General features: G+C 41.9%; 1 protein-coding gene across 6 annotated transcripts in view; it reads right to left on the bottom strand.

Moving 5' to 3' along the window:
* Positions 1 to 890: 890 nt before the first annotated feature.
* TPO (thyroid peroxidase) overlaps positions 891 to 24,847 on the bottom strand; it is a 550,495-nt gene continuing 526,538 nt past the window's right edge. For 2 of the 6 annotated variants that reach the window (XM_083730134.1, XM_083730132.1), the window contains exons 14-18: positions 22,255 to 22,386; positions 16,888 to 16,987; positions 4,014 to 4,155; positions 2,620 to 2,697; positions 891 to 1,067 (exon numbers count right to left, since the gene is read on the bottom strand). In XM_083730134.1, coding sequence (XP_083586260.1) covers positions 2,662 to 2,697; positions 4,014 to 4,155; positions 16,888 to 16,987; positions 22,255 to 22,386 — 410 coding nt within the window. In that variant the 3' untranslated portion in view covers positions 891 to 1,067; positions 2,620 to 2,661. Of the gene's footprint in view, positions 1,962 to 2,619; positions 2,698 to 3,711; positions 4,396 to 16,887; positions 16,988 to 22,254; positions 22,387 to 24,847 lie in introns of those variants that run through there. The other 4 variants (XM_083730130.1, XM_083730131.1, XM_083730133.1 and 1 more) reach the window with 4 other exon arrangements.

The following is a 24,847-nucleotide window of genomic DNA, read 5'->3' as shown; positions in this document are numbered from 1 at the left end:
AAATCAGTTCAGTCTGCAGTGCTCCAGTGTATTATGAACTGAGACTCATTTCCTCAAGACCACCATTTTCGTTTCAGAATGTAACATGCTATTCTGCACATGAGTGCTTAGTATTCAGTCTGACCAAGCTGCTTTGTAGCTGCATCTGTAAAAGTTCTGTAAGGTTAACCACTTACTTGAACAATCATAACTATAGAAAGCTGGCGTAACGTATGCCAGCTTAGTTGCTCCTATTCCAAAATCCATTCAGGAGGAATTTGACTTACATCACCCTTACTGCCAGCTAAATTCCACTGGATTCCTCACATAGCTGAGCTAAAAGAACGGTAAATCTCTCCTTGCCACCACCATATCCCCATTTGGAGACTTAAGTTCTCCTGGCTGAGCCTTGGCCAGTCAGGGTGAGGGACGCAGGTTTGCATCGGCCTCATTGAGCTCTGGCTCAAACAGCAAAGCCCAGGATTTACCAAACCCAAACTCAGTGAAACTATCCTTGAAACTCTGACTGATTGTCCTGAGACAATATGGAACGCACAGCAAGCTCTAGGTACAAGCACCAAGTACAAGTACCGTACTTTATGCTAGCTTAATTTAACCTGGTGTAATTTATGCTGTTTTCCCTTCCTTGGGATTGTCTGCTTAATGATGAGGACCTTCCTGGAATTATGAGGGTTTTGCAATCCCCCTCTCTTCTCTATATCTGTGGAAATGCCCTGCTGCAAGAAAGCAGAGATAAAAGTAAGTTCTCTTGGCATTTTGAAAGGGAACTTTCTGAACAGAGAATGGACATGTAAATTTGTTTTGAGACACTGATAGATTGAAACAGAACATTATCGGAAACTGTGCGATAATGGCAACTTCAAAACGAATGAAGAAAGATTACGGTTGTTGTGGGATCTTTAGTAAGGGTAGAGACGCCTGGCAACGATATATCTTTAGATCATTTATTCAGTTCTGATTGAAGTTCTCTTTGCTTTCTGTTACAAAGCACAGCCTGATGGGATCTTCTACAAATGTTTCGTAATCATTCATATGCAAAGTAGAATGCTGGGACTACTGGGATGATCCTAAAGGGAAAAAGAAAACAAAGGCACTCATTAATTTCCCATTTAAATCTGGCCCAAATAAGCAAAAGCACCAAAATGCATTTGGCTACTGGGCTAAAGCCCTAATGATAATGTTTGTAGCACCTTGGCTGAGCCATCACTCATCCAGCATAATCATACTCCTCTTACCTCCCCAAATCCAAAGACGCTTTTACACTTTAACTGCTGCTTTGTGATGCCAGGGTGTGTTGATCCAACCCAATTTCATTGTTTGGGCTCATTCATTTTGACAGCATGAACACAAATAATCCAGATTGTGGATTTGTCTTTGTCCTCATCAGAAACAGTCTGCGATAGCGATCTTTTCTTAATTTATTTATTTCAAAGATTCCCACACCACCCTTCATCTGAGCGTGTTCTAGGATGGCGTGCAATGTGCGTAAATAAAACTATTAATACCAGATAGAAATACAACAGATGAAACATTCCTAATGCATTAGCAAAATGAGCAGGAGCAACAGCACTTCCAAACTATTGTGTAGGCTAAACAAATCCATTTAATGCTGCATGCGCAAATAAAAAATGTTCTAACTTGGTGCCAAAAATACTGTAATGCTAGTGTCGGTCATAACTCTTGGGAAGTGTTCCAGAGCTGGGGCATTGCCACAGAAAGGGCCCTCTCTTTTGGAGCTATGTAGCACAGCCTCCTTTAGGGAAAGTAGTTGTAAAAGTGCCCCAATGAACAATCTTGGCATGGGCAGGCAGGGTTGGGAAGGAGTGTGCCTTCAGATACTTGGGTCTCAAGCCATTTAGATCTTTAAAGGTGTGTATCAGCGCTAGGAACTGGGCTCAGAAGTAAACAGGCAACCAGTGTAGCTCTTTCAGTATGAAGCATGGTGACCAGGTAAGCCTTGTCTGGGAAATGACCACAGTTGGTACATCAGATGAAGCCAGCAGAAGGCAGTCAATGCCACCTGGGCCTCACATGACAATGTTGTTTCAAGAAGCATCCTGAAGCTATGTCCTTGATCTTTTAGGGCAGCGGTTCTCAACCTGTGGGCCCCCAGATGTTGTTGAACAACAACTCCCATCATCCCTGAGCCTTGCTAGCTAGGGGTGATGGGAGTTGTTGTTCAACAACATCTGGGGACCCACAGGTTGAGAAAGGCTGTTTTAGGGGGAGTGTAGCCCCATCCAGAACAGGCTGAGCATAACCCCCCCCAATCTTGTAAAATTCAACTTTATTGATCCTTATCCAGCCTGTTACTGAACTCAACATTGGCTTAGCCTCATTTGACCCCGATGACAGAGAGAAAGAGCTGGATGCCTGGAGTAAGATATGGTATCCATACTCCTGTATCACCTCACCTTCTGGGGTCATGTGGGTGGTGTTCATATAATCTTCAAGAAATTTGGGGATACAATGGAACTTTGTGGCCCTATAACGTAAGAGACATGGGGTCAAACAGAACCCACCCATGCTACTTTCTGAAACTGCCCCTGCAGGTAAAAATGGAGCTACTGCATGACTGTGCCCCCTACACCCAACCTGAAAAGGCATCCCATAAGATACCATTAGTGATGCTATCAAAAGCCACCGAAAGGTCAAGCAGAATCAACATGGTCTCACTTCGCCTGTCTCACCACATCCCTGTAAAAAAATTAAAAAGTACATCTATCAGGACAACAAAGGACTGCATTCATAAGTATGGGTTTGTCTGATCATCAATTAACAGCGCCAACAAAAACAAAATGGGCATAACTCACATGGCCTATGCATATTCATATATTCATATATCCTATGAATATAGTTCCCCTTTCTTCATAGCAGTTGTTCTGTAGTGTTAAAATGAGCACAAAACTGGTTGCAACTAACACAAGGAAGCTTTGTAGCAGAGCAGTAGAGCTTCCAGAGAGCTTAGCCATAGAGAAAAATGGGCAATGCCATGGGTATTGTGTTCAAAGGTTTTGGCAAGAGGGCCACCATCGTGTGTTGGAAATGGCAAGATATCCTTGTATTCTGCCAGGAATGGAAATCTTACTAATAAAACAAGTGGCTTCTGTTAAGTGAAAAAGCTGGACCATATTAAAAATTAAGCATCAGCCCTGGTTTCTCTCCCCCCACCCCATGAATCTGAATTGGATACGTCCTGAAATATGTAGGTGCTTTTCAAAAAAATTCAGTATATTGCGGCTTTATTTCTAGGTTCCTGGGAACGACATGAAGCCATGTGCTGTAGCAACCTTCTTCATGCTAAGATGTCTGGCTTTTGGGGATGAGAGTCAGAATCTCCAAGTATGCCATCTTGGCTCTCATGGAAGAAAAGTGGGGGATAAATGTAATAAATAATGAAATCAGATAAATATTTTAAAACTTAATAACTATGACCATCCAGTAGTGTTATTCAGCAGCATTCTGGGTCTGTTATCCATGATATAGTGGTACCTCGGGTTACATACGCTTCAGGTTACAGACTCCGCTAACCCAGATATAGTACCTCGGGTTAAGAACTTTGCTTCAGGATGAGAACAGAAACTGTGCTCCGGCGGTGCAGCAGCAGCAGGAGGCCCCATTAGCTAAAGTGGTGCCTCAGATTAAGAACAGTTTCAGGTTAAGAACGGACCTCTGGAACGAATTAAGTACTTAACCCGAGGTACCACTGTATTTTGATGAGACAGTTCACATCACCTTCTTCTTTTAAAACCCTTTCTATTGTTTACTTTCCGATATCCCTGCTAATCTTGTGTTTTCATTATTTCTTACTGAACAATTTCCCATTACAATAACCCTGCTGAAGTTGTGCCTAGTAAAGACTTCCTGCATTATTATATGCATGATCAGTCCCATTAGGAACAAATATTTTGGAGTTGTCTAGCTGAACCTGAAAGCTAAATATGCTGCCGAATGAAAAATACTTGTACTAATTTAAAGGACAATATTCCAGAAGCTTTTAAGGCACGCCATACCTTATCAACTGGTTTAACTAGTATATTTGACTGTGTTTGTGATATATTCATTTCATAGCTGTTTTGGCAGTTTTCTTCAGGAGACAGATTCTTTCCATCATTTAACACCTGTGAATTAACTGAGCCTCTAGCCGAGCAGGACCTATTAAATACAAACAGTCATCACCCACCTGTCAAATGAACATGCACATTTGCTGTATGTGGAGTCATGCTATTGATCTTACTGCTTAGTCCACTTTGACGACATTGGCTCTCTGAGGACTCACGACTTTCCTGGCACTGCCCCCAATATCCTCTTAACTGGAGAGGCCAGGGGTTGAACCTGAGATTTGTCCATGTTAAACATGTGCGATACCATTGAGTTGTGAGCCCATGAAGTGACCTAAAACTTTAAGCATGACTGGGATGGTCAGATGCAAAAGTGAGGTCCTTAAAGAGTTGTGCTGAATAGGGAATTTATCAGGTGTAGCCTAAAAGGTGTAGCTTTTAGCAGGTGACAAGCTTTCATCTTTTGCACTACATTAGTAATGCCTTAAAACTGAGAATAGTGTTTGGGGTGATGTCCTGCTTTGTTGCTAGGGATGCAAGAAGGCAGCAATTTCGTCTCCAACCTGTATACACCGCAGTCAAGGTAGTTTCTATTCTGCTGCAGTTTGGTTTCTGCCAAGTTCTATGCTATTTGCCTCCCTGCCTGCTATTTAACTTTTAAGATATGTAACTTACATAATTGACATTCATTTCAATGTAAAAGAAGCATTAAAATAATGTTTAAGAAGGTATTATGTTATCAATTGTGGAGTAAAACACAATAATGATGTGAAGAAATACCAATCATAGTCAGTTAACTGATTTCTGTTGCTGCCTAGAAACATGTAAACTGCAGCAATTTCTGCTTCATTTTCCAGTTTTTGTCAGAATTCTCTGACATCCCTAATTGTTCTTCATACTACATAGATAAATTTTATTGTATGTTTATTTAATGTTGCAGCTGAAACAGTAAGAAAGTGTAAATTATTCCTTAAGAAAGTCATGAAGGTGGTTGAGTTCACATGTAACACCATGTCATGGTTTATAAATCATAGTTTAGTAAACCATAGGTTGACTGTCTATATCTGACCTGCAGCTTAACTATACTGTATTAAAGGTAAAGGGACCCCTGACCATTAGGTCCAGTCGTGGCCGACTCTGGGGTTGCGGCGCTCATCTCGCTTTATTGGCCGAGGGAGCCGGCGTACAGCTTCCGGGTCATGTTGCCAGCATGACTAAGCCGCTTCTGGCGAACCAGAGCAGCACACGGAAACGCCGTTTACCTTACCTATTTATCTACTAGCACTGTGTACTTTCGAACTGCTAGGTTGGCAGGAGCAGGGACCAAGCAACGGGAGCTCACCCCGTCGCGGGGATTCGAACTGCCGACCTTCTGATCGGCAAGTCCTAGGCTCTGTGGTTTAACTCACAGCACCACCTGCGTCCCTAATAATACTGTATTAGCCATAAGCAAACCACACTCATAAGCCATGGTTGGTTGGTTGGTTATCAACCTTAGATTTTGCTAACCATTGTTAGCATTATGTGCAAACCTGGACCTCGTCCTTAACTATGTTTTGGAACTCAGACTCGCCTAAAAGCCATATAGCCGTGAGTAAAGGAACAGATCTGAAATGAAACCATTAAGAAGGCTTAGTGGAATTTAATATATTGCCTGTGCACTGCAAGCCAATACATGTTTACTCAGAAGTAAGCCTCATTTATTTTAGCAAGGCTTACTTCTAAGTAAGTGGATATAGGACTGCAATCTAATTAGTGTGAGTACTGACAAAGCCTTGCTAATTCATTGCTTGCCCAGCTTTGAGACTGCAATGATGTTATTAATCATTGCGCTCAGGTACAGAGGCCAAACATATAAATTAGTTCAAGATAGGTGTTTCATTGTTTTTTCCCTCAGAACCCTCCCAATGGAGATAAGTTTTAGACTATCCACAGGGCAACAGATAGATTTTAGTCTCAGGAAAGTTTCACTGATTACATATTATTTGACAGGTGCAATAATATAATGAACCTCAATCAGGCAGCGCACACTTAGCAGAGGACGTTAAAGAGATTCATTTAGTAGTTGTGCCATGTGAAGTATTCACATTAGATGGGGTAGGAGCAGATGCAAGGTTAAAAACACTCCCCCCTCCAACAGCACGTTCACACACAAAAAGTACATCACTATGTCCCCGAGACGGACGCTGAGCATGACAGCTGTTTTCACCTTTATGTGTGAGCCATCTCAAGTGACTCAAGACATCAAAATCAATTTAGCGCAACTGTATTCTGCAAATGCCCTTTTTCTCCTCCAAAGAACATGCTGCTTCACAGAAGCATAATAGGAGCCTATTTCTTGCTTATGGACTTTGTTCAGTTTCTGTGGGTAACAGATCAGATGGAGGACTGCACATGATCCTTATTTGTGCAAGTTAGAAGAAGGAAGGTAGGTAATGGGGGGGGGGGGTAAACACCTCAAACATTTATTCACTTACACAAACTAGAGCCCAACTTCAACAACATTTACTCTGAGTTCAATGGGGCTTACTTCCAAGTAGATGTCACAGAATTGCAGCCCTCAACCTCATACCGGAAGGTCCTGGTTTCAGAATGAGTCTCTATGCTACATTGCAGATCTTCAAAGGAAAAGGAATACACACAGTTGCCTGCATATGGCAAAAGGTGGGCATGATTTCTGAAGGGCATCAAGACCAAGGTTATTGTGGTTTTTAAGAGTTGACATTCTGCCACTTTACAGAACCAAGGTCTGTGCACCCAATGACTGGGTTGAAGCCTTTCTAATCACTTGGTGACAGCATTTTCTAAAGGCAGAACCTCTTTTAAAGAGAACAAAAATACCAGTTCCCCACCCACTCCAGCTTTCCAGGTTTACATTATCAAAACAGGTGTTAGAAACTGAGATATGAAAGCTAGGAGCTAAATGGCATGTCTAGGTGTGCTTTTTAAAACAATAATACAAAGCTGAAAATGAATGAACTGCAGCTAAAATATTATGTTCATTTTTCACACGGTCTAATCCTTCGCTTACCCACCCCCCTAATATTCTTAAGAGGGTCTCTTCCCCAGTCTTCAAAAAGTAGCTGGAAGTGGGGAGGCAGAAAAAAGTCCTCCTTTCCTTCCACACAGCAGTTTTAATCTGAAATCATGGGTGCAGTACTGCGCCCAGAGCTCAGAAGCTGCTTGCACTAAAGAAATTCCTTGTCGCAAAATGTGCCTATAACAGTGGGAGTTTCAAACACTGATCAAAACACCCTGGCCTCTGTTTCACATACAAATTACCCGTCATAACTCATTTTCTGTTTTATTTCTAACTTTTGTTATCGTATTACCCCATGGAGAATGCAATCTTCTTGCATATCATTTAACCAAACCTGAGCATATGCATCTTTCTTTTTCGTTCCCTGGTAACTTACGTACCTAACCCCTTTCCTATGAAGTCTGCCAAAACAACATTAAAAATAGATTACTCCCCTCCCCCCAAAAAACCCCCTGCATGTAGTGCTTCAGTTACAGTGATTTATTATACATGAAAAATACAACAACCACCCCATCAAAGGTGAACACTTTTTTCCCTTCCTTTGGTAGTGTTCAGATGACTATATATTTGAAATGCAGCTGTAGGCACAAAGACTTGTATTGGTACGAAAGTTAAGAGGGAAATCAAACTTCATTCAGCCCCAGCTGCCCAGCCTTGCTCACCATTCATTTTCAGAGCTACTTTCTGGCATTCAAAAGGCTTTCATGGCTGCCATGTAAGAAAAAAAGATGGTTTGTACAATAGCTGGAGGAGAATGAGGTCGGGAAATGGCACAAGTTGATTCAGTGAAAAAAGAATAAGAAAAGTAATCTTGTAGCCTTGGCAGCTTTTGCTTATTGCACCGGTAGCCTGACTGCTGTAGAGTGTTAGCCATGTGATACTGGCCTTGGCCTCTCCTCATTGCAAAGGAAATCGCCATCACAGAGTCCTTTGACAGTTCTCAATCCTTTCATTTAATGTATATCCATCAGGCTTCTGTTTTGATTGCCAAATAGATGAATTGAGTGGTTTGTCATGAACTCAGAACAGACAATATGTCTGCATGCCTACTCTATGTGACTTCTTGTTATGTAAGTGAGACGGTGCAAGAAAAATAGTATCAGGTGACTTTTCAATGTATTGCAATAAGTTCCTAGGTCTGTCTGTCCTTTGGATTATGGGCAGTATTCTACCAATGAGTCCTGTCACTTGCACAGTGAGATTTCTCCCTCTCTCTTTCCTCTGCATTTGCCCCACACCCTCTCCAAATCTGCTGCTGAGGGTTAGAGGAATGCTTAGATTGAGAGTGAAATGTGGGGCAGGGGAAGGAAGGGGGATAGCATTCCATTATACAAGCAGAGATCCTTGCCCTGATGGAACATTTGCTATGTTGGGATTCCACTCTGCTCCTAAAATGGAGATCAAGTGTAGACAGCCTCATGGACTGCTTATCATGAAACTGGTCTACAGTGGTACCTTGGTTCTCAAACTTAATCGGTTCCAGAAGTCCGTTCCAAAACCAAGACAGGCTTTCCCATAGAAAGTAATTCAAAATGGATCAATCCGTTCTAGACTTTTGAAAACAACCCCTAAAACAGCAATTTAACATGAATTTTACTATCTAACAAGACCATTCATCCATAAAATGAAAGCAATGAACAGTAAACTGCAGTCACACAATCAAACAATCAGTAGCTGAACTGGGTTCCACACAGTCACAAAAATAAAAAGCCACAAAAATGCAAAATAAATAACAAAAACAGACAGACCTCAGCGTAAAACTCAAACAATAAAAATGGAGCACGTTCAGCTTCCGAAAGAAGTTCACAAACTGGAACACTTACTTCCGGGTTTGCAGTGTTTGGGTTCCAAGTTGTTTCAGTACCTAAGCAATGCACAGAGGGGAGTTTGTCCCCTTCTCCATTTTTTTTGGAAAATAACAATTTACTTTTATGTCTAATTGAGGAATAAAAGTTGCAACTTTCTTTTAGGCTGCACATGTCAGTACAGACAACTCCCCATTTACACACAGGGCCAGATACCTGAAAGTGGTACCCGGAAATGGAGAATCCACCTGGCTCAGAAGGAGACCCTCTCTGGAGCCCAAAGAGGACACCCTCTTCAGGATCAATGTGAAACATGACTAAAATTTGAGGGGAATGAGCAAAGAAAAGCCTTAGAATGCATATAACCTTGCATGAGAGGAATCTGCCCCCTCTCAGATTTCATTTGTCGAATTCCCTCCTGACTATTGACTTTGGCTTTAAGAAAGAAATCAAGCTCCCTTCTCTTGTAAAAGCAGATGGAATTGTGAGATCTGGAACTCAAAGACCTTTAGGCCATTAGAGTGGTAGTTGTTAATAATAATAATAATAATAATAATAATAATAATTTTTATACCCCGCCCTCCCCAGCCAAGGCCGGGCTCAGAGCAGCTTACAAGCAATAAAAAAACAAATTGAATGATTACAACTTAAAAACAAAATTAAAATACAACATTAAAATATGGAAACAAATTGGCTCCAAGCCAAAGGCCAGGCGGAACAACTTTGTCTTACAGGCCCTGCGGAAAGAAATCAGATCCTGCAGGGCCCTAGTCTCATGAGGCAGAGCGTTCCACCAGACCGGAGCCAGAGTTGCAAAGGCCCTGGCTCTGGTTGAAGCCAATCTAACTTCCTTAGGGCCCGGGACCACTAGAGTTTTGCTATTTATGGACCTTGAGGCTCTCCGTGGGGCATACTGGGAGAGGCGGTCCCGTAGGTACGAGGGTCCTAGGCTGTGAAGGGCTTTAAAGGTCAAAAGCAGCACCTTAAATCTGACCCTGTACTCTACCGGGAGCCAGTGCAGGTTGAAAAGCAGTGGGTGAATATGCTCCCATGGCAGAGACCCCGTGAGGAGCCTCGCTGCAGCATTCTGCACCCTCTGGAGTTTCTGGGTCAGCTTCAAGGGCAGCCCCGCGTAGAGCGAATTACAGTAGTCAAGCCTGGAGATGACAGTCACATAGATCACTGTGGCCAGGTCGGGTGATTAAGGGCATTGTGCAACCGTTTTATGGGGAAGACATTTTCATAGCACTACAAAGGGAAAGCTCTTATGTGAATTTCAGGAGTCATGGTAAGTGAAGGGGTATAATGAAACCAGGCAAGCAGTCCTTCTGCCTGATTTTAAAATTTAATGGAATGTCATTCTCTCATTAAAATTATTATGTCAATTGTTCCGTTCTGCTGAAAAGCAAGATTTCAGTTTGACTTAGACCAGCCAACGTAGCGGTGTGCTTCAGGGTATTAATCAAAGTAAATTTTTGTAGCCTTTGTGTGTTAATCTAACTGGGTGTTTTGATCTCTATTATCTGAATTTCAGTAGTCTTAAGAGGTCAGCAGCATGGAGCTCTGGTGGTCTACGCTATTTAAAGTCTATTTAGAGAGTTCAGAAAGGCAATTTTAATAACCCAAGGCTATGAGCTAGGCATCTGAGTGGAGGTGGGTGTGGGTGGGAACTTGGAGGACAAAACCAGAGCTATTCTATCCCTTAATCTTAACAATGCAATCCCATCCACAACCATACATGTCTATTCTATTCTATCCCTTAATCTTAACAGTGCAATCCCATCCACAACCATACATGTATTTCCAGGTCAGTGTGTATAGGATTAACCCTTTTGTACAGAAATAAATTAACATTGATTCCAATGAACCTTATACTAAGTGATATATCTTATTAAAGACACCCTCTTCAAAATATCCTAAAGCTATCTAAGCATTTTCATGGTGGGAGATTAATACATTTTGATATGTACAGTGGTACCTCGGGTTACATATGCTTCAGGTTACATACGCTTCAGATTACAGACTCCGCTAACCCAGAAATATTACCTTGGGTTAAGAACTTTGCTTCAGGATGAGAACAGAAATCGTGCTCCGGCGGCGCGGCGGCAGCAGGAGGCCCCGTTAGCTAAAGTGGTGCTTCAGGTTAAGAACGGTTTCAGGTTAAGAACAGACCTCTGGAACGAATTAAGTACTTAACCCGAGGTACCACTGTATATGTGGCAAGGAAATTACAGGAAATAACATTTGCAAATGGTTGGTTTAAAGTACATATTCCTTGTCCGCATATATTCTTGGTGTGCTGTTTTCTGGATTATTTATAAAGGTTACAATTTAAGCATTACATGTTAATTCGATTTTAATAGGATCATTAACACATTTTCATTATAATTAATGGATCATACATTTTAAACATGCTTGACTTTGGCTGGGTTCTGCCCTTAGATTCCACCCCTCCCTGCCCCACCAAACTTTTCCTGAAGATTCAGTATAAATAATACTGATTTTAAATCTTAAAAACCTACGCAAACTCTTAAAGCTAAAACCATAAAACAACAATCTTTATGGTTAAATCTTAAATATCTGCCAACACCCATTAGCTTAATCACAGCCACAAAGTGGTGGTCTAGTATGAAGACCTTTACGGAACCACCAGAAAATGCTTCTCCATTAGGGTTTTTGGTTGCAAGATATTGCAAGGACCAAAGACTAATGATTGCATCATTATTCTTCTATCTATAATTCAAGAGCAGTTATGGATAAAACAGGCAGCACCAAGCAGAATAAAATATAAAGCCATAATAATAATAATAATAATAATAATAATAATAATAATAATTTATACCCTACCCATTTGACTGGGTTTCCCCAGCCACTCTGGGCGGCTCCCAACAGAAACTTAAAAGCACAATAAAATGTCAAACATTAAAAACTTCCCTAAACAGGGCTGCCTTCAGATGTCTTCTAAAAGTCAGATATAGTGGTACCTCGGGTTAAGTACTTAATTCGTTCCGGAGGTCCGTTCTTAACCTGAAACTGTTCTTAACCTGAAGCACCACTTTAGCTAATGAGGCCTCCTGCTGCCGCCGCTCCGCTGGAGCACAATTTCTGTTCTCATCCTGAAGCAAAGTTCTTAACCCGAGGTAATTTTTCTGGGTTAGCGGAGTCTGTAACCTGAAGCGTATGTAACCCGAGGTACCACTGTAGTTGTTTATTTCCTTGACATCTGACAGGAGGGTGTTCCACAGGGTGGGCACCACTACCGAGAAGGCCCTCTGCCTGGTTCCCTGTAACCTCACTTCTCACAGGGAAGGAACTGCCAGAAGGCCCTCGGAGCTGGACCTCAGTGTCTGGGTTGAATGATGGGGGTGGAGACGCTCCTTCAGGCTCCTTCACCCCTCCGCAAAGGCCTGGGGAAAGAGGTATGTCTTTGCCTGCCATAAGAATGAAAACAGGGTAGGGGCATGATACATCTTGCGGGGAGATATTGTGTGGTCATCACAATGGAAGTCCTACCTCACCACCCTGCACTTGCAAGCCTTGCTCAGCAAGTGTATCACCAATATGATTTCCTCTGCAGATCTTAATGTGTTCTTTCAGATGCTTAGCCTCCAAGTCTTTTAGGGCTTTGTCATCATAACCATCATAACTTCCTGTAATGGCTCAGTTGTACCAGATGGCTTGAGTTCTACCAGACCCAGAAGACCACTGACAACCATGCAACTCTTAGAATTTGTGTTATATCTGAATAAACAGGAGCACCCATTTGCACCCTGGCTATGGCATTTTGCAAAAGTTGTAACCTTCAGACAGTTCTCAAGGGCCACCCTACACATCCTACATTACAATAGTCTTATCTGCAGGTTAATGGCCTGGGAAATCTGTGCAATAGACACACAATTATATTCTCCCAACTTGTCAAAGTTTTCAGACTTTTCCTACATATCAGAAGCAGCCCTAAAATCAAGCATTGATATAAGCAAATAGCTTATAAGGTATATGTAAGCTAGCAAAGCTAGCTAATACTTTTTCTTTCTCTGTGTGGGTAATAAATCAGGATAACCAACTAAGTAAAATGTCAGTGTTTCCATTTCAGCTATTATTGTTTCCCTTTCCTTTTTTCCCTTAAGCAGCTGGAGTGCTACATCTTTGGCCCAATGCAGATCCTTGTGCAGGCTTTCCTGGTGATTTGAAGAGTGTCTCAAGATCCAGCATACAACCTGTGGCACGTTCATCATTTAAACTCTGAAATATTTTTCAAAATCTCTTAGCAGCAACAGCTGCTATGACAGTACAGTGTACCCAGCACACCTGACATCTACATTTGCTTCACCACATGCTAACAGATTTCCCTCAAGCCTCCAACACACTGCTCTTTTTGGCCAGTGCTTGGCAGCCTCTCTGTTGCTGCTTTCATTTCTACTATTTCTGGAGTTTGCTTAAATAACTTTCATAAAGGAAACTAGAAGAGACACAAATGCCTGCCTTCATCTATACTCCTGCACCAGAGCTGGTCCGGTTTCCATTGCTTCCTGTAATGGCTTAGTTGGTTAGAGCATGGTGCTGATAACACCAAGGTTGCAGATTCGATCCCCGTATGGGACAGCTGCATATTTCTGCATTGCAGGGTAGGTGGATAGATGATCCTCAGGGTCACTTCCAACTCTAGAATTCTATGATTTTATGGACTCATAACATAAGCTTCACTGGTTCAGTTGCCCTCAACATCCTAGAACACTGATGGGGAACTGTAGCCCTCTAGGTGGCATTGAACTACAACTTCCATAATCCCTGACCCTTGACCATGCTGCGGGGGGCAAAGAGGGGGAAATATGAGAAGTGTCCCTGGGATCTGATGGATCCTAAGTCTTTCCTAGTACCCCCTCACAACCCCAAACCAGGAGGAAATTTAGACATGCCCCAGGTGATTACATGAGCGATACTTTTGGATACAGTGGTACCTCGGGTTACAAACGCTTCAGGTTACAGACACTTCAGGTTACAGACTCTGCTAACCCAGAAATAGTACCTCAGGTTAAGAATTTTGCTTCAGGATGAGAACAGAAATCGTGTGGTGGTGGTGCGGGAGGTCCCATTAGCTAAAGTGGTACCTCAGGTTAAGAACAATTTTAGGTTAAGAATGGACCTCGAGAATGAATTAAGTTCTTAACCCGAGGTACCACTGTATAAGGTTTCTCAGTCAAGCATTGCATGCAAGTTTTGTTTGTTGAACTCAAACCATAAAGACCTGCCTCTTTATAGGGAGAGTAGCAGATGTTACTGAGACTGCACTGATTTGATATTTTGTGGCAGGACAGTATCGGTGCCAAGACCCTCCCCTATTATAAAGTTTCAGGATACCCCTGTCCCTCTCCCCTAGTGGAGCTTCACAGTGCAAGTAATTCCAACAATGATTTTCTATCATCATCGCACAAACAGGTAGGGGTCTGTGGAATCCTTAAAATGTCCAAATCCTCATTTCTCCTATAGAACTGGAAAGCTATGCCAGCTGCTCCCACGAAGCCTTTAGCAGGACTGCTAATTTTAAAGCTGGATATTTGTAGTTTCCTTGATAGTTGTGTCAAAAGCCAGGCTGTGTGTCCTCTCCAGTTAACTGGCTTTCCAACACTGTCAGGGCACAGAGTCAAGACATCATAATAGTGGCTAAGCTAGCCACCTGCTGTGATAAGTCAGTACTGTAGGTAATGCACTCCTTGCCATGTTCCACTCACTGTGCTCACAGAGAACCCCCCCCCCCTTTTACAGCAGCTTTTAAAGAACTGTATGATCAGCCTTTAAGGACCTTTGACACAACATTAAAAGCAACAGGGAGCCACCAGAATAGCATTTCCCCGACTGAGATATTGACGTGAACCAGAAAAGTCCTGCTGAACTAAAGGAAAGCATTTTGGGGGCTTTGAATGGCATTCAACAAGGTGCATCTAAATGCTAGGGTCTCAAGTAAGCAAGCCACATGTTCTTTGGCCAGTCCTGAATTACTTTCATAGACTTCAGTGAGACTCCTTTGTGAGAATTACTCCAAAATAAATGGTTTGGGGTTGCAGCTTAATAGCCTGTTCTACAGCTCAGTTATGCTGAAGCACTTGGTTTTAGGACTTGGCCCTACTGAAGTCAGTAAGACTAAATTGGTTTTAATACAAGCATTTTACATGGCCCACATTGTCCACCAGATGAAAAGATGTGCCATTGATCCATTGCATGGCTCCATTTGTGCAATAGCCTGCTGTCCTATATCTTTAACTTTCAAGTGCGGACAGTCTTGCCAATGCTACTAGCTTTGCCTGAAGTGGCTCCAAAAAATTAATAATTTCTCTTATACCCTGAATTAGAAACTACAGTGTCAGTATGTTTTCCTTAGGCACCTTTTGCAATCTGTCCAGATGTGCAGAAGGCCAGTTACTTGCTGAATTATGTCTAAAATTTGGGTTGTAATCATTTTGGGTTGGATTTTCAGTCTTGTGTTGCTATCATTCAAAAAGCTAGCCAGTGTGGTTGAAGACTCCTAAAACATCTGTGAATTCTTTTTTGTAGTTGGACCTAACCACCTAGTAGGGAGCTTAATAGATTAGCTTATTCCATTTCCCCCATTTATTTATTTGGATTTTGATTCCTTTGGGAATGTAAATTTGTCTCCCCTTACAACAAGAGATACTAAGAGAGAGAGAAACTGAGATTGGCTGGCCCAAAGTCAATGAAGTTCATGGCTGAGTAGGGATTTGAACCAGGGTGTGTTCAGCACACCAATCCTAGTTCTGATTTACAATTTTCTAATTTGCAGGGCCAAAGCTCGGTAGTAAAGCACATGCTTTGCAAACAAAGGGTTCAGTCCCCAGCATCTCCAGGCAAACCTAGGAGACAATCTTGTCCAACTCTGGGAAATTGCTGCCAAACAGTATAGACCTGTTTTCCCCAATCTGTTGTCCTCCATAGCTAGATGGGCTAATGATTTGACTCAGAATAAGTCGGCTTCCTATACTACCCACAGACTCTCCCTAGAACAGCACCAAAGGGAAGAGGCCTCTATGTTAATGAGTTGGGGTAGCCATTGTGATGCCTTCCATATGTTTTGGATGACAACCCTCATCATTTCAGATCCTTGTATTATTTGCAGCTATTGAGAACTGTAGTCCACAGCATATGGAGGGTACTGTATCGGCTACCCTTGCTGATGGGCAGGTTTAAGTGAAGGCAGGATACATGCTCTTACTTTTCATCATTTGTCTAACTTTGGATAAGGCAGGGGGGTTGAAAGTAGTCCAGAGCCTTAATTCTGTTCTTGGGTGTACTTGCAGTACGAGTACAGAAAACAGCAGCAAGCATGCAAAATCTTCTCTCGAAAGCTATTGGTATTTGGGTACACATTTTATGTCTCCTCTTTTTCTTATCTTGGCCAAACATTTCTACTGTCCATGAAATAGCAAGTGCATTGATTTAAATTTAAAATAACAAAGCACAAGATATCAGCCAATCTTGTTCAAAGTGTTTTAGTCTAAGTTTTAAAACATTTCTGCCTGGTACCTCTTTTCCTAGAAAAATAGCACTGTTAATATTTAAATACAGGTCAAGATTTTATACATATATATGTATAAAATCTTGAGCTATATACATACATCACCTAAACAGCACCTAAAATAGAAGCTCTTTTCAGAGTACATTTGTGGAGATTATGAACAGCAGGTGGAGAAGAGAACATTGTAGTGGCAAGCTCTGCCTTCAGCCTATACTTGTTCATTTGATGATACAACTAGGTCAAAGGTTCACACATCTGTTCAAACATTGGGACATCTTTACTTGAATGGGATCCTGGGTCCATCTCCTATGCATGTTCATTCTTCTGCCCTCCATGTTGTACAAAAAGGACTTTGGTCATTAGGCAGAAAGCACGTCTTATGGAAAATTCTATGAAAGAAGGAGTGGGGGAAAGCCCAACTAGGTAGAAAGGCCATAAGCAGTTGATACTTACCACCGGCAAACCACAAACCAGCTTGATACTGCCAAACAACTGAACACAATTACACCTAAAATGATGGAGACTAGAGAACCCTTGGAAAGCCTTCCAGAATCTGAAACAATGAAATGTTAAATTATACTTCTTAACTAGGCGGGTAGGTAGTTTTATGCTTCCAATGAGACTTCAGAGGTCTGCTGTCATCACACAACTCATCTTATAATTCTCCTCTGCCACTGTTACCAATGGAAATACTATTTTGGATTTAGGTAGCAATGGCTGGTGGCAAGCTACAGAACTGTCCTATCTGCAGTGTATATGATCTCCAACTTATGCAGGCTGAGGGTCTCGCCTTCCTTCAATCTGCACCATGTAACAATGCTAGTCTTTCTTTCTTTCTTTCTTTCTTTCTTTCTTTCTTTCTTTCTTTCTTTCTTTCTTTCTTTCTAATGTATATAATCTTTTCAAAGGCTATCTATATTTGACACCAGAATATTTTATGCCTTGAAAATTGAAAGACAACCCCCCACAAGCAATGGAATTCACTTGCAAAGTGTATCACTCCTCCTGCAAATGAGATTTTCTTTTCATATTTCATTAAATAATATAAAGATCAAATACAGAGTTATATGACTGAGACTGAGAGTGTTTCTTGTAGCTATTGTCTGTAAAAAATGTTCTATCACTCCTCTCTCTATCCAGGGTCTCAGCCAAGCTATTGGTCTGCCTTGCTAGGGTGTGGGAGGAGAGAAGGAGAGTAGTGAATGGGTGAAAATACTTATTTTATTACATTTATATTTTGCCTTTCCTCCCAAAGAAGCCCAATATGTGGATTCAATTTGCAGGTCAAACCACAGGACAATAACAGCAGATCAATCTCAAGTCTTGCTTGCTAACTTTTTGACAACTAAAGACCAGTTGATGTTGTCAATTTGACAATGATGTGGAAGCAACTTCCATCATCAAGTACATTGTACAAGTTCCATCATCAAGTACATTGGCTTGTACTTGTAATACTACTATTCACATGGCAAGGATCATTGCCTGAGGACCACACACACACACACACACACACACACACACACACACACACTCTTAATGTAGGCTTCACCTCTGCCATGTCCATTAAATTGAGCACTTCAGCTACTTTTCTGCATAGACAGTTGCGGTTGGAAGTAAAGCATTGGCTCTGTGTGTCCATTTTGTCTGCACATGCGCACTAGATCCAAATTGCATTCAGGCCCATCCTTCTATTCCAATATCATTTCCAGAATCCCACAAGAGTGTCTGAAACCAGAATAATTACACTGCTTATATTCCCAAGATTTCTACAAAAGATAAAAAGGAGACAATGACATACCAGGGACAGGTACTAGAAACCAAGGATTCTTGGAACACACGTTTCCAGGGGTCAGATCTTCTACTACACCAGTATGGGGACCAGCCCCACCATTAGGCAAAGTGACAGGGTCACTCCAGGTGAGGAAGCTGGGCAGTGAAATGTTGGGAGCACCCAGTTGCATGTGGTCTGCCCTGCACCTCCTAAGTTCAACTGCTCTTTCAGGTGCAATGGATTGTGCTGTCCCATTGCCAATGTTGAAGTATAATCTAATTGCCAATCCAGTTGGCTTCTGTGCATGGAATGGGAAAGGTCACCATCCCTAGTCTTCATCTCATGTAGCAAAATATATTGGGCTGGCCCTGACCAGTGCATAGGAGCCACAGGAGGTGGGCAGGTCACATGACTAGTCCAATAATGGTACTGCATATTATGGGTACAGAGTGGGACCAAACATCACAGAAGCAGGGTGTTTTTTTTATGTTGGTGCACCTTGAAGAAATCATTCCTTCTAATAGTGACCCAAGTCTGACCATCCATGTGCTTATGTAGCCAGAAGAGCAAAGGAATCAGCATACTTAGGGTGACCCAGAGGTATATGCATGCGTGCAGAAAAATTGCAAGGAAAAGAGCTAAGGGTGGAGGGGGAATTCTAAAACATAAGAACTCAATGACAACGAATGTTGAAAGATTGCAGCTCCCTTCATAGGAACTTAAGATCAGCCTCCTGAATCAGGTCAATGGCCCATCTAGTCCAACATCCTGTTTTCACAGTGGCTGACCAGATGCCTGCAAGCAGGGCATGAGGAGGAGGAGGAGAAGAAGGAGGAGGAGAAGGAGGAGGAGGAGAAGAAGAAGAGTTTGGATTTGATATCCTGCTTTATCACTACCCGAAGGAGTCTCAAAGCGGCTAACATTCTCCTTTCCCTTCCTCCCCCACAACAAACACTCTGTGAGGTGTGTGAGGCTGAGAGACTTCCGAGAAGTGTGACTAGCCCAAGGTCACCCAGCAGCTGCATGTGGAGGAGCGTGGACGCGAACCCGGTTCACCAGATTACGAGTCAACCGCTCTTAACCACTACACCACACTGGCAACAGCACCCTGCCCACTTGTGATCACAGCAACTGGTATTAAAAGGCAAGATAGCGTTGATAGCCTTGTCATCCATGAATGTGTCCAATCCTCTTTTAAAGCCATCCAAGCTGATGGCCATACATTATTCACATGTACAGGGCAAGTATGGGCTGCCCTCAAAGTCACACTTCTGTTCCTGTCCTCACCATTGCCAAAGTTGAGAATAATTTCTGCCTTGTTTAGGTGTGGAGATCCTTGGATAAACAACCCCTCGGCCTTAGGTTTGCTAGGAATACAGTGCAGCATTCTGATGCAGGGCCCTGCTTGTTGGCCTATAAAGATTCTTTCAAAGATCAGTGAAATGAACAGTCTATATTGTAAATGAAAATACCCATGCAAAAGTGCTGGTATTATGTAAGCATATAACAATAATTAAAAGCAAAGCAAAATTCAATCAAGAGGTTTTTTCCCTCCCTAGAAGAAGACGATTAAGAAGATTAATCTCCAAACAAGTGTTAGGAACAGAGTCATCTGAGGAACAAAACTGCAAGCTATCTGTTACAGGTTGAATGGTTATTAGGCACATTAGACAAATGAAGTAAGGAATAATTAAAACAGTGCCATCAAAAGGTTTTTAACAACTTAATAGAAAAAGCAACTATCATGCTTCAAACCAAGGACAAAAGAAACAAGACACCAAAAAGACCCAAGGATTTCTACTTCACATTTTATGTACAGCAATAGGCTTATTTTTGACAGATGAGTAGTGTTGTTGCCTTCAGACAACAAACTTCATAGGTTTGCAGTAGCCTCCCTTCTACTCCAGCTTCCACACTTTCCATTTAATTTGGAACAGGACTCCAGGAAGAGGTCTGTGAGGTAAAGCATTCCTCCTAGGGCAAACTGGGTTGCAACAAAACTAAGATACAGTATGCCTTAGTCAGAACTGTCAGTTTCAGAATGATTAACAAAAAATCCTAGCATGAGGGACAGTCTGCAGTAGTGGTCTTAATGTTAGATGTGGACCAAATAGTACTGGCTTCTAGACTCATTTGTTAGATAGCTTTGGACAATCTCAGACCTACTTCACAAGGGTAGTTGTGATGGGAAGATACCAATGTCAGCTGCCCCGAGTTGGAGAAAGCAGCATTCAAGTGTAATAAATAAGAATAATTTAAGACATCCTGGCATGTTCCAAGTATGAATGGAGGTTGAATGAGTGCGCAGCATAAAACATTATTAGACCTCTTACAGATGTTAAGAGCACTTTAGTTAGAAGTCTGAAGTTGCTGGAATAATGTAATTCACACTAATCATTTTTCAATTGCTCTACAACACTACCGTACCAATCATTTGCAACTTGGGATGCTCTTCTGGGCTAACAAGCAAATCACAGGCAGCTCAAGATTTGCTTTAGTTATCTCATCCAGACTGCCTTCACAGTTCTGTATTTTTATTATGTCAACTGCCAACGAGTCCCCAAGCTTACTTGGAGAGAAAGGCTGGTGAACTTGACTTATCTGCTTATGATGCAGACCTGCATAGCTTGTGGCCCACCAGGATGAATGCAGCTCAGACAGACATGTTGAATACAGTTTGATCCCTGTGACCTTTCTTATAAATGTCTGCTTAGAATTCAAACCTAAGGCCTGCCATAACCCTAGAGCCAGAGTCCTTCACTTCAAGAAATGAGAATAAGGACTATGAAGCGGAAGAGGGAGAGCATGTAGGGTCAGCCCCAGAAGCAGTTCCAGAAGACATGCCTGGGGTGTGGTGTCAGTGCTCCTCTGGCCTGAGGATTCTGCATTGCTACCCTAAGTCTCCCTCCCTGACAAATATGTTTATTGATTTTCCAAATTATTACAAATCCTTCTCTCAAGGAAATAACTTTTGATACTCTTCCTTTGAAGAGAACCTCAGGAGTGCTGCTCCACACACCAGCTCTCTGTGGGCCAGACTGCAGTCATCTTGTAGGCAGACAGTTCTTTTCAGAGACCTCTAATGGGCATGGCAGTTATGTTTATCAGACACCCAAACTTCTTTAACTTCAGTTTAGAACCATAATAACTGCCTGGGCCTAAACCCTTTCCCTTTTAGTGTAAAACTAAATAAATAACTAGCTGTTTACTGATTGGAAAAGCTAAGACTGAGGCATTTAATCAAGCACAAAAGGATTTATGGCATGTAAAGGAACATAAATGCAGCCTGGCTGTGCGGGCCACCCGCTGGTTCAAAAATTGTTATTAACTATCCAAGGATTATACTGAATTTCATATGGTAGCACAAGTCCTGGAATTGCCATACGTACATGACATAAAAGGGAATGAGGAAGTTTCTCTAATCCCACCAGTGAGAGTTATTGCTGCTGCTGTTGTTCAGAAGAAGAAAATGTCAGACATGTTTTCCCACACCTTTGTTCATAGGAGCCAACTCCTAGTGGCCGAGGTCCCTTCACCCCTCGCAAAAAATATTTGAGGGCCCCCAAGTTAATGGACATGGGTGAGGTGCCGTGTCATGTAATCAATTATGTGGGGTAGGGCTCACTTGGGCCCCTCCAGTATTTTATTGGCACCCCTGCCTTTGTTACAGTATCCAAAACTACAAAGACTGCCTCCTTGGACTCTCAACACCTGAGTTCTCACTTCTACTTAGCCAGGAAGCAGACTTAAGCCAGTCTCTCTCTCTCTCTCTCTCTCTCTCTCTCTCTCTCTCTCTCACACACACACACACACACACACACACACACACACCTACCACAGTGGTTGGTTTGTGTTCTTTACAGTGACCCTTACATTTAGAAGTCTGCTGTGATCATTCAGTGTTGATAAGTATGAAACAGCGGAAGATAATTACAATGGTTCTCACATAAATGACTACAGCATGTGTGAATGACAGAGAATGACTTTGAGATATCCTCATTGTTTTATGTTGCTAAGTTTTAACCAGCAAAGCAGTGCAGTCACCTCACCTTTGCATGATTTCCCATCTTCTGCCAGTTCATAGGGATCTGTGCAAAGACACTGGAATGAGCCTTGGGTATTGACACATTGAGCAGAGGAGTGGCATGGGGGATTGGTTTTATTTTTACATTCGTTGATGTCTAAAGAGAAACACAAAAGTTAAAACAAAGTTATAAACTCAAAGTGTATTTCTAGAAGGCGGATCCTAAAATATGCTGCATTTGCACAAAAGGATAAGCTATTAATTCTGGCTTAATAAACCCAGATATGCATGGGCAGTCTGCACTAGCATCAAGAGAGTTCTGATGGAAATAGAAACAGTATTAGAAACTGCTGTTGTTTGCTTATTTTTCCAGAACAGAAATCAAACCTCCTTTTTTGGGTGTTTTGCCTCTTTCTTAGGTAGGGGAAACTGAGTTCTTGAGTTTCTTACATTTCAAAGGGGCCCTCAAGCCTAAAAGGGTTTGGGAGCTGCTGTTGTAAAGAATTTGAAAAAAAACCAACCAAGATTTGTTCAACCAGATACTTTTTTATTAATTTATTCATAATTTGCTTCACTGTGGCTGGATCTAGACACATGAAAGAAGTGTTTCAGTTTAAAGTGTTGTAAACTTAAACAGGGAAAACAGGTAGAGAAAAACGGGGCTCCATGTCACCACCTGATGGCACAAAGTTATATTGCACACAGAACGCATATAAATCACATTTTCTTCACCATTCTGGCTGAGTCCTAGCTATACATTGCATAAACACACATCGAGCAAAGGAAGAGCTAACTGAACTAACAGCCATGCAAGCAGCCTAGGATTGTGTTTTTCTTTTGACTTAGTGCACTTCCCATTCCACTGCTTGTTTCCATAGCCTGCCGTACATAGTTTAACATATTAACCACCTATTGGAGAATAAACGACTGGTTCACGCAAGTTTTTCCATTCAGCTTGTTGCCAGAATATTAATATGCTAGGGGGCAAAATATTATTATAATTCATCTCTTTCTTTGCTTCGCAACTAGGTGGAAAAAATTCAGGGGACTCACAGGATGTGACTAAAAGAGTTACAATTCCCTATCCCTATTTCATTTCAAGTGTACCATTATCTGAATCACTGTCTCTTCCAAGCAATGTTGATAAGCGGGCCTAACTGAGTACCAACTGTAGCTCCTGCATGCAAATGAATTCACCTGTTGTAATGTCTTCCTCAGTATGAGCTTGTTAAATTTCTCTCTCCTTCCTGATGCTTTCCTCCCCCTTAATGAAGGTTGAATATGCATGTGCACAGACATGCTGGGAAAAGCTACGTACAGTGACTTGTAGAAATGTAATGTAAGTGAGAGCGAAGTCCTAAATTGATGCAATGCATTGAAATGAACTCATGCAGTTCTTCACTTTCAAGGCATTGGAAGGGGGATTGAGTGCCTGTGGTGCTTGATTTACTGGATCCAGTAGGAAACCATCTGTGCTAATAGTTTTTATAATGCGAAGGAGGGGATCATGATAGTAACTCAAAGAAGAAGGCAATCTCTCTTTCTGGGCCTTCCTAGTGTTAAAGATGGGGAAAAATTTGTTCAGCTCACATTTTAAGGCATTCTATCTCTTTCACAGTTCCCAAACCAGACTTGATCATGTCCTTTCCTTGTCCATATACAGAAGTCAATTGGATTGGTCTTTGGATTGCACTGGCAATAGGACATAATTTCCTACCACATCTGAAAGAGCAGGTGTGGTGCAAGCCACAGGACACAGGCAGCGGTTGTTAGTATTTATATTGTATTTGAGTTATAAATGTATTTCACAAAGAATAAATGGTCCTGGGGAAAGTTGGGAGCTGGCAGTTGGTTGGTTATTTTCTTGGTTGATTCTTTGATTAGAGTGGTGACTTCAATCAGATGCTGTCTGGAGGAGTTTGTGAGAACAGGCAAGCTATGCGCTGCTATGAAGAAGTTTTGAAAACAAAAGGGACTAAACCCTCTCTTGGGCTCAAGGGAGAGAAATGAATTTCAAGTCTTGCGTAAGGCTTCTTTTTAAAAAAATCACAAATAGCTAACAGCCGTGTCCTCCAACATTTCACTGAAACAGCTTCCCCACCCAAGGATCAGTCACCTGGGATGGACTCCTCACTCTGCCTAATTGTGGGACAAGTGCCCCTGCCCCCAAAATAGTGGTGTAGTAAAATATCTGACCACCTGGAAGCATATACTCTTCAATTTGAGCACTACTTTTTTTTGTTTGTTTCCCCAACTGCGGCAATGAAGAGACAAATAATATTATAGTTGGCGGGGGGTGTTTCTTTGCAGAAAGAACCCCCACATCCCTGGGCATGCCTCAATGCATTTTGTTCTATATTTTTGGTGCAACCAAATAAAAATGCAGCAATATATGTTTGAAAAAGGTGCTAGCAGCAGAAAGCTTTTTCTTCCTGTAGTAAAGAACGAGCTGATCAGATGCAGTCTTATTTTATTTCTCAGGCAAAAAACTTGGATATGGCTATGGATATCCTGGCTAAACCCTGTTAATGCCTGCTGCTAATTAAATCCTACAAGCTTTTTAGTTTTTCAAAATGCACACAGGCCCTCCATGGGCATTAAAGCATCCTATGATTCTG

Source organism: Podarcis gaigeae (genome assembly GCF_964106915.1).
Source record: "Podarcis gaigeae genome assembly, chromosome: 3".
NCBI classification, from domain to species: domain Eukaryota; kingdom Metazoa; phylum Chordata; class Lepidosauria; order Squamata; family Lacertidae; genus Podarcis; species Podarcis gaigeae.
Note: the sequence above shows the minus strand (reverse complement) of the source record. Positions and strands in the feature narration are given on the sequence as shown.